At 47.9% G+C, this 10,227-nt stretch overlaps 1 protein-coding gene across 1 annotated transcript; it reads right to left on the bottom strand.

Annotated features, from left to right (window-relative positions):
* Positions 1 to 1,262: 1,262 nt before the first annotated feature.
* Positions 1,263 to 9,817, bottom strand: NOTO (notochord homeobox). The gene is made up of 3 exons (XM_053589346.1): positions 9,403 to 9,817; positions 4,256 to 4,470; positions 1,263 to 1,421 (listed from the first exon to the last, which is right to left on the bottom strand). Exons 1-3 carry the CDS (start codon positions 9,815 to 9,817, stop codon positions 1,263 to 1,265), a joined length of 789 nt encoding a protein of 262 aa, XP_053445321.1.
* Positions 9,818 to 10,227: the final 410 nt, after the last annotated feature.

Raw genomic sequence — 10,227 nt, 5'->3', positions numbered from 1 at the left:
TAGTCCCAGCTATGTGGGAGGCTGAGGCAAGAGAATCACTTAAGCCCAAGAACTAGAGGATGCTATGAACTGTGATGCCACGGCACTCTACCAAGGGCAACATAGTGAGACTCTGTCTCAAAAAAAAAAAAGACTCCATAAAAAAAGTTTGGAGAACTTACAGATAGCGGAACACATGGAGGTTCCTGGAGGGTGGCACATCCGGGAGGGACATGGGAACTCCACACCCCTCCCCCACACCTTGCCTTATACATCTCTCCATCTGTACCCTATGTAATATCCTTTATAATAAACTGATAGCATAAGTATTTCCTTAAGTTGTGTAAGGCACTCTAGCAAATTAATCAAACCCAAGGAAGAATTTGTAGGAACCCCAATTTATACACAGTCCATCAGAAGCACAGGTAAAACCTGGAGCCTGTGATTGGCATTGGAAGTACAGGACAAGCTTATAATCGAGCCCTCAAGATGCAGGAATTTATCCCACCTGCAGACAGATAGTGTGAGAATTGAACTGAATTAGAGAACACTCAACTGGTATGCTGAGTGTTGGCTGCTTGGTGTGTGGGAGAAAAAAAAGCAGACATTTTTTCACGGAAGTTTTCTGTGTTGATTGGTATGGCATGCAAAAGGAGAAAAAATAATTTGTTTTTACTAAGGGGTCTGTAGCCTTAACAGTGGCCACACACTTGGCACATTGTAAGTGCTTTACAGACATCATCTCACCCCTGGAATGCCTAAGTTATCAAGATGTTATAGCTGGCCCAGCCTAGGTTTGAACCCACTACCCTTAGTGCAATTGGCCAGTGCTGTAACCATTGTGCTACAGGTGCCAAGACGTTTTTATGGAGTCTTATTCACATAGGCATGATTGAGTAAATCATTGGCCACTGCTGATCACCTTAATTTTCAGGGATCTGTGGCTCACAGCTATAATACTAGAACTTTGGGAGGCTGAGGTGGGAAGACTATCTTTATAATAAAGTTATCATCTTTATGCCCATTATAAAGATGAAGAAGAAAGCCTCAGAAGTTTAGAAACTTGACCAAGGATACAGCTGAAGGCCAAAGTTTGTGCCTCTGACCATGACATTATTCCATTATACAGAACCCGGTATAGAACAGAGTGTCCCTGCTTTGACGGTTCAGATTCCTCTGGTTGAGAAGACTCAACCTTTGTTGAGATGTGAGGCAGAGAGGTCCAGTGGGTACCCACAGGAAGAACTAGCCCACGCCTCTAGGTGAGGCCTCTGTCCCGATCATCAGCTGTCCACTCCTGACTCAAAGTCGTCGCTCTGGATGCTGGCATTGGAACTGCTGGAGGGCTCGTCCAGGGAGGCAGCCTCAGTAGATGCAGCCGGCAGTCTCAGCTTTTGCTGTTTCTGATACTTGACCCTGCGATTCTGGAACCAGACCCTCACCTATAATTGGAGACAATGGGCAGAGATCAGAATGTGACCAGTAGGTTCCAGTGATCCTCAGTTCCAGGAGTGCCTATTCCTCTGTGGTCAAAACTTGCTTTTCCTTCTAAGGGAAACACCTCCTCTGAAACACTCTTTTCTATAATTCCAGACACCATTCACACATCAAATGAGTATTTATTGAGCTCCTATGGGCTAGGCTCCATCCTGAGTGATAGTGATACAGAAGTGAGCAATAGAGCCATGGTCCTCATGGAGCTCACAGTCTAGTGGAGGGACACTGGAAACAAACACGCAAAGAAATATAACACACAAAAGGAGGTACAAACACGGAGTTGTGTAGGGGCAGACTCCACGAGGAACCAGCACTAAAGCTGAGGCTTAGGCTCAGCACCCGTAGCTCAGTGGTTACAGTGCCGGCCACATACACCGAGGCAGATGGGTTCGAACCCCACCCGGGGCCTGCTAAACAACAACTACAACAACAACAACAAAAAAGTAGTCAGGCATTGTGGCGGGTATCTGTAGTCCCAGCTACTTGGGAGGCTGAGGCAAGAGAATCTCTTAAGCCCAAGAGTTTGAGGTTGCTGTGAGCTGTGCTGTGATGGCACTCTATTGAGGATGACATAGTTAGACTGTCTCAAAAAAATAAATAAATAAACCTCAGGCTTAAAGGAAGAAAAGCTAACGCAGACAACAGGCCAGTAGAGCAGGGGACATACTATAGGAAGGGTCTGAGATGGAATCAAGCTTTCTGCAACCTCAAACTCCTGCGCTCAAGCAATCTTCCTGCCTCAGCCTCCTGAGTAGCTGGTACTACAGGTAGGCACCATCACACCTGGCTAATTTTTTAAAAAATTTTTATAGCAGTGGGGTCTTGCTATGTTGCCCAAGCTTCAAACTGCTGCCCCCAAGTGATCCTCCAGCCTCAGCTTCTGAAAGTGCTGGGATTACAGGCTTGCGCCACCAGGCCTAGCCTCCTATTTACATTCTTTTTTTGTTTGTTTGTTTTGTTTTGAGACAGTCTTACTCTGTCACCCTGGGTAGAATGCTGTGGCATCATAGCTCACAGGAACCTCAAACTCCTGGGGCTCAAGCCTCAGCCTCCCAAGTAGTTGGGACTACAGGCACCCGCCACAACGCCCAGCTAATTTTAGTAGAGACAGGAACCCCCTCTTGCTCAGACTGGTCTTAAACTCCTGAGTTCAAGCAATCCACCTGCCTCAGCCTCTCAGGGTGTGCTAGGATTACAGGTGTGAGCCCCTGACCCCAGCTCTCCTATTCACATCTTAAGAGTACTGCACATCTGATTGCTAGATGACAGCAGAAACAAGAAGAGAATTGGGAGGGGGGGACACTACTGTGGCCCATAAGAGTTGGGGACATACGTTAAGGGTGATGAAGAGAAAGAAATGAAGCCATTCCCCATATTTTGGAGGTAGGAGTGACAGAACTTGCTGATGGTTGGGAGTTGGAGAGAAGGAGGAATCTAGGATAGCTAGAGTTTTTTGAGCAGCGAGGTGGACAGTAGCCCATATATGAGACAGAAACAGATTTGGAGAGAAAAGCAGTCAGGAATTGATGTTTAGACTTGGTAGGTTTGAAATGCTTTAGGTTTGAGAGATCTAAGTAGAGGCATCAAGAAGGTGGTTAGATGTGTAAATTGTTAAGAGAGAAGGTTGAGCTGAAGATACAAATTTGGGAGTCATTGGCTTTTGGATGGTACTTTAAACAGTGGGAGCAGATAAGACCAGCTGGGGAGAAATTTTGAGGTTCTAAATGGAAGAGTAGGCTGGGTGTGGTGGCTTACGCCTATAATCCTAGCACTCTTGGAGACTGAGTCAGGTGGATTGCTTGAGCTTAGAAGTTCAAGACCAGCCTGAGTAAGAGCAAGACCCTATCTCTAATAACTGGGCACTGGGGGGGCCAACTGTAGTCTGAGCTACCTGGGAGGCTGAGGCAAGAGGATCACTTGAGCTCAAGAATTTGAGGTTTCTGTGATCTATGACAGCAGAGCACGCTACAGAGCACGCTACAGTGGAACTCTGTAGATAGATAGATAGATACATAGATACATAGAAAGAAAGAAGAGAATTCTGCCAAGGAAATGGAAGTGACCAGAGAGCTGGGAGTAAAACCGAAGAGTGTGGTGTGTGGAAGCCCAGAGAAGAGTGTGTTTTGGTAATGGAAGGAGTGGCTGAACCCAGAGCTCCTAAGTGGTGGAGTAAGTTGAGGGAAGGAAAATACCTGTTGGCTTTGGACACATGGAGGTCATTAGAGACCTTGGGGAGGAGTTTTGATGGAATTGTAGGGAAAAAAGTCTTGTTGGAAAGAGTTAGAAAATGAATGGACGATAAGGATGAGGATGCAGGCAGAATGAACACAGCAAGTTCTTGAGAAGTTTGCCTGTGAAAGGAGCAGAAACATATTAATAGTAAAGTAGCTGAAGGGGGATTTGAGGTTCAAGGGAATAGTCATTACTTTTTTAAATATTTAGTCTCTTGAATATCTACTTAATTTCATTGAAAGCTTCTTTTTTAGTATGGAAGTACAGATTTCTAGATTAATAATTTATTTATTACAGATTTTATTACAGATTTCTAGACTAATAATCTAAATTAATAAATATCATATATTGTGCCCATAATGTGAGTTCAGATGGGAAAGTTTTTCTTATTATAAGGGAATATGCAAAAAACTTAGGGCTGTCTTCCCAACAGGCTGGTACACAGGGAGAGGGCCCCTGTCTTTCTCCCACCCCCAACTTGGGGCCTTCCAGAGGTAGTGTTTATCCCCAGGTCCAGCCCAGGCCCCACAGGAGTCCTCGTTCCCACCTGGTTTTCTGTAAGGTTGAGCCGGGCCGCCAGCTGGACTCTCTTCTTCCCCACCAGATTGTGCTGTTTGGCAAACACTTTCTCCAGCTCTTCCAGCTGCTCCAAATTAAACATAGTTCGGACCCTCTTTTGGTGTGTCTCAGTGTCTGGAAGGTCTTTAGTTGGGACCCAGTCTGGGGGGCCCCCGAGGCCTGGACGGTGAACCAGCTGCAAACCTGAAGAGTAACCAGAAGCAGGTTAGCCAGCAGCCACCTGGCCACCCATGTTGGAGGATGGAGGACCTTGGCCAAGTAACATGGCAAGAAAGCAAAATGTGAAGAGAACGTACAGAAATAACAGGAAACAAAGGAGAAAGAAAAGGGAAACACGATGAGACTCCTTGCCTTCACCACTCTCCAGCCAAGGGGCTTCACTTCTGGCCCCTAATAGGAGTTGTCAAACCTTCCTTCTCCAGGCTCTTCTTTCCTTGACTGCTTTGGGGAACCCAAAGATGGGCAGAGAAGGCACCCTGGAGGGTGAACCCTCTTCATTCATTTACAGATATTTTTTGAATGTCTACTGTGTTATTAGACATGATTTCAGGACAAAACAGAAAATCTCTATCTTCATGGAGTTTACATCTTAGAAGGGGAAGAATCAGTAAACAAGGTAAAAATAAGAAATAAATTTAGTAGGTCAAATAGCGATAAGTGCTCAGAAGGAAAAAAAAGTAGGGAAAGTAGACCAGATGAATATGTATGTGTGTTGGTGGGGGGTCAATTACATCTTTAGAAAGGGTGATGTGACATTTGAACATATCTACTATGTCTAGCCACTCTGTACAGCTTGTGCCCTATTCATAAATACCCAGCTGGGAGGGATGGGGGCGGGGGTCCAAAATTTGGCCTCCTCTCTGCAGGCCTATTCTTGCCCCCAACAAGGTACTATGTTTGGAGGAAAGGATGCCCCTTTCTAAAGGACACAAAAATGCTATTCAGGGCCGGGCGCGGTGGCTCACACCTATAATCCTAGCACTCTGGGAGGCCAAGGCGGGTGGATTCCTTGAGCTCACGAGTTCGAGATGAGCCTGAGCAAAAGCAAGACCCTGTTTCTACTAAAAATAGGAAAACTGAGGCAAGAGGATTGCTTGAGCCTGAGTTTGAGGTTGCTGTGAGCTATGATACCACAGCACTCTATGCAGGGCAACAGCTTGAGACTCTGTCTAAAAAAAAAAATACTATTCAGCTCACCATGCTGTGGACCAGTGGGCAGTACCTGAGTCTGGTGTTGGTGGGGATGAGGGTGTGAGACATTGGGCTATCTAAGAAGAGAGTGTTCTGGGCAGAGGAAGGGCAAGTGTGATGTCATGTCGACTCAGCCCCCACCAGCTTTGGGGAGGTTTCGGGACTGGCAGACAGTCTGCCCCAATGAAGGGAGCAAAGCTGGGGTCCTACCTGCCCAGGACTCCAATCACTGGGGCCAACAGGCTTACAAAGTGACTGACTGACTGACTGAGGTAGGACCAAAAAACCAGGAAAAGCCCAGCAGGCATACAACCTGGTGTAGTCCCTAGTACCTAGTCTCTCCTGCCTTGTTTCATAACCATAAGTAGTTATCACCCTGGGATAAGAAATTAGGATGTATTGTATGTTCCTTAAGAGCTCTGGTTGGAATCCTAGCTCTGCCATTAGTTACCAGCCACAGGACCTTGGGCAAGTCGGTATACTTCTGTGAGCCTTAATTTCCTTTTATGTAAAATGGCAATAATAATCCCTACTTCCAAAGATGTCACAAGGATTTTAAAATATGGTACTTGTGAGGTGCTTAGTACTGTCCCAGGTACGGAACAGAAGAAAGTCAATGGTTTTTATAAAAATTATAACCTAAGAGATAATGCAATGAGGAAGAGATGGATTATTTCCAGATGAATTGGGTCCAGAGCTGGGAAAAATTAAGCTGGACCCATACCTCATACCATGCATGAAGAAAAACTGGAAATGGAGCAAATATTTAAATGTAAAAAAGCAAACCCCAAAACCACCCTGAGATATTGCCTAACCCCTGTATGATAAAACCATATCACAGTCTCAAAGTTGCAGATGTGGCGTAAATGTGAAGAGAGGGTAACACTTTTATACTGTCAGTGAGACTGCAAACTAATATAGCTTTTTTGGAAAGAAGTATGGAGAAACCTCAAAGAACTCAAATTAGATCTCCCATTTGACCCTGCAATCCCAACTACTAGGCATCTACTCAGAAGAAAAAAAATCATTTTTATCATAAGGACATTGCACTAGATTGTTTATTGCAACTCAATTTACAATTGCCAAAATATGGAAATAATCTAAATGCCCACCAATCCAGGAATGGATTAACAAACTGATATGTGGGGCCAGGCATGGTGGCTCATGCCTGTAATCCTAGCAGTCTGGGAGGCCAAGGTGAGTGATCACCTGAGCTCAGGAGTTCCAGACCAGTCTGAGCAAGAGCAAAACCCCCATCTCTAAAAAAGAGCCAGGCATTGTAGCGAGTACCTGTAGTCCCAGCTATTTGGGAGGCTGAGGCAAGAGAATCACTTGAGCCCAAGAGTTTGAGGTTGCTGCAAGCTATGATGTCACAGCACTCTATTGAGGGCAATAAAGTGAGACCTGTCTCAAAAAACAAAGCAAAACAAAACAAAAAAACCAAACTGTAGTATATGAATACTATGGAAAACTATTCAGCCCTAAAAAAGGTTGTGACTTTACATATTTTGTGTTAACCTGGATGGAGTTGAAACACATTCTTCTTAGTAAAGTATCACAAGAATGGAAAAGCAGGCCAGGTGCAGTGGCTCACTCCTATAATGAGTGGATTGCCTGAGGCAGGTGGATTGCCTGAGCTCAGGAGTTCAAGACCAGTCTGAGCAAGAGCAAGACCTCATCTCTATAGATAGCTGGGTGTTGTGACCAGTGCCTGTAGTCCCAACTACTTGGGAGGCTGAAGCAAAAGAATCGCTTGAGCCCAGGAGTTGGAAGTTGCTGTGAGTTATGACACCACAGCACTCTACCGAGGGTGACAAAGTGAGATTCTGTCTCAAAAAAACAACAAAAAAACCCCCCAAAACTGGAAAAGCAGGTATCCAATGTACTCAATATTAATATGAAGCCAGTAGGCAATCCTATTCATGCCCACATAGGAGAAAAACTCAATTCAATTCAAGTTGGGGGGGAGGGGGAATGAGGGAGGAGAGAGAGGTAGAGGGGTGGATTGGTGTGCTCCCACTTAATGGACACAATGTAGGGTTTATGGCACATCTTTTGGGTGCTGGACATGACTACAAGAGGGATTCTACCTAAAACATTCAAATATTGTGACCTGGTTGTTTGTACCCTCACATTAACCTGAAATAAATTTTAAAAAAGCAAACCCACAAAAATCTAGAAGAAACCAGGGGAGAATTATTTTATGACCTCAGAATGGGAAAGGGCTTTCCAAATATGATACAAGACACGGAACTCATTTAGAAAGATATATTCAAACACATAAAAATTTAAAAATTTTTCTATGTGACCAAAAAAATACCATAATCAGGCCAGGCGTGGTGTCTCATGCCTGTAATCCCAGCACTCTAGGAGGCTGAGGCAGGTGGATTGCCTGAGCTCAGGAGTTCAAGAACAGCCTGAGCAATAGTGAGACCCCATCTCTAAAAGATAGCTAGTGCTGTGGTGGGCACCTGTAGTCCCAGCTATTTGGGAGGCTGAGGCAAGTGAATGGCTTGAGCCCAAGAGTTTGAAGTTGCTGTGAGCTGTGACGCCACAGCATTCTACCCAGGGTGACAAAGTGAGACTCTGTCTCAAAAACAAAACAAAACAAACAAAAAAACTCACTAACCGGAAAATGAGACAACTGTAATGTAAAGTAGTAAACTGGTGGAGTGTCGTGGCTCACACCTGTAATCCTTTGGGAGGTAGGAGGATTGCTTGAGGCCAGGAACTCAAGACCAGGCTGGGCAACAGTGAGACCTTGTCTCTACAAAAAAAAATACAAAAATTAGCTGGGCATAGTGGTGCATGCTGGTAGTCTCAGCAACTTGGGAAGCTGAGGCAAGAGGATGGTTTGAGCCCAGGAGTTTGAGGTTCCAATGAGCTATGATGTAGCCATTGTACTCTAGCCTGGGAAACAGGGGGAGACCCTGCTTCAAAAACAAACAAACAAAAATAGTTAACTTCCATTCAGACTTCAAGTGTGGAGAGAGCTCAGAAAGTGCTGCCTCAGAGTCACTGGTAGCTCCCAGATAAAGCATTATGAATTTGGATGGAGTTGGAAGTCCAGTGGCCATGCACTTTCCGAAAGGGGTTCAGGAAATGGAGGATGCGGGCTGCCCTGGTAGTAGGAACCATACAAGACTGTGTTACAATGATCTTGGTATGAGTTGATAAGGATCGAAATAACTTTGCTTCTGTTTTCTTTCTGGGCACATTAGGAAGCATGAGCCAGGTCACCAAAAATGGCAAAAGCCTGGGTAGGGGGTTATTAATGCTGGAGGGCATTATTAAGTTCCTTCACGGGATTTAAGTGCCTAGCGCAGCAAGTCCCATCCTAAGAGCTCTGTAAGCTCGCAGACTCAGGGCTGTTAAGTGTGAAGCCCAAGTTACACGGATGTGAGTGATGGAGGCGGTAGTGGGGTCTGGGCGTTTGCCAGCTCCTAAGAGCTCCTCCTTGAACAGCACCACCTGTAGCATCTACTTCTCCCAGAAAGGGCAGGGCCATGGGTTCGGGATGAAAGCCATTTGGGGGAAGTGTCTGCGCCACCATACGTTACACCAAGCGAGTGTGGGAGGGTGTCTAGGGACGCGGAGACCGGGAGCCGGGCTGGGTCCCGGAGCGGCCCCGCGCTGGTCGCATCAGTCTATGGTTCGCGCGTCGGGCCCGCCCGCACTCGCTCTGCGCTGGCTCTCCCACCCCCTCTCTCCACCCTCTGCAGCGCGCAGGGAAGCCTAGCGCCAGGGTCTGTCTCAGCGAGGCTCTATCTCCGCGCTTGGTTTCAACTGAAAGGTCTACGGTCGTAGATCCCCTAGACCACTACAACGGTGTATGGTTCTCAAACTCAACGACTTCTCTACTTTGGCGACCACCACCAGTCTCTATTCTCCAACCCCGCACGCGGGCGCCCGGGTTCGCAGTACCTGTGTCGCCGACGCCCTGGAGGCCGCAGAATTGAGCCAGGCGCAGCCCCTGCACAGGCTGCTGTGGGTACAGCGGGTAGAGATTCATGCTCAGGTAGGCGGGCAGCCAAGGCGCCGGGCACACCCAGGGCAGAACAGGGACAGGACACTGGGATGGAGCGGTCCAGAGACCCAGGAAGGTGCCGGCGGAGCCTGAGAGGTGGGAGACAGCCGGCGCGCGGGGATCCGGCCTCGCCAGGATGGCCTCGACGGAGAAGGACTCGAGGAGTCCAGGCGCGCGGGGCTTTTCGCGGCCGGCGGGGAGGTGCAAGAGCGCCGGGGACCCAGTCGCTGGGGAGCTGCCCGTGCGCGGGGGCTGGACCCCAGCTCCTACAGGAAGGGGCGGCTGGCTACCTAGCGGCCCGGGGCTGGGCATGGCGCGGCCTTTGCGGGGACCAGCGCGAAGAGAGGAGCTGGGCCTTTCCGTGGCTATGTAGGGAGCTCGAGAGGAGAGTGAGAAGACCCTGCAAAGGGGAGCGTGTAAGACTTGCTGCCCAGGAACCTCCGGCTGTCGGAGAAGGCTCTTAAACTTGGCGGGGCGGGACAGGGTGGGGCCGGGCGTGGACCGGCCTTTTTCTCCTGCGGCCGGGGCGGGGCAGCCAAAGTCGCGCTGGCCCGGCAGCCCGGCCCACGCTCCGCCCTGGGTGAGGCAAGGTGGGCACAGAGCCGAGGACTGTGTTCCCTCCCTCAGTCTCAGAAAAAAAAACAAAAAACCCACCCTGGGGCGGTCAGGGGAAGGACTCTGAGCTCCGGGATGATTCTGGGCGAGCCACCCAGCCACTGCGA

This window comes from Nycticebus coucang, chromosome 4 (genome assembly GCF_027406575.1).
Source record: "Nycticebus coucang isolate mNycCou1 chromosome 4, mNycCou1.pri, whole genome shotgun sequence".
Taxonomy (NCBI): Eukaryota; Metazoa; Chordata; class Mammalia; order Primates; family Lorisidae; genus Nycticebus; species Nycticebus coucang.
The sequence above is the reverse complement of the archived record's forward strand: the minus strand, read 5'-3'. Positions and strand labels throughout refer to the sequence as shown.

Coding starts and splice junctions, on each gene's coding strand:
- NOTO (XM_053589346.1), bottom strand. CDS start 9,817: ATGCCCAGCCCCGGGCCGCTAGGTAGCCAGCCGCCCCTTCCTGTAGGA. Junction 4,471..9,402: donor CCAGGGCGTCGGCGACACAG/GTACTGCGAACC, acceptor GTTACTCTTCAG/GTTTGCAGCTGGTTCACCGT. Junction 1,422..4,255: donor TCAACCTTACAGAAAACCAG/GTGGGAACGAGG, acceptor CTCCAATTATAG/GTGAGGGTCTGGTTCCAGAA.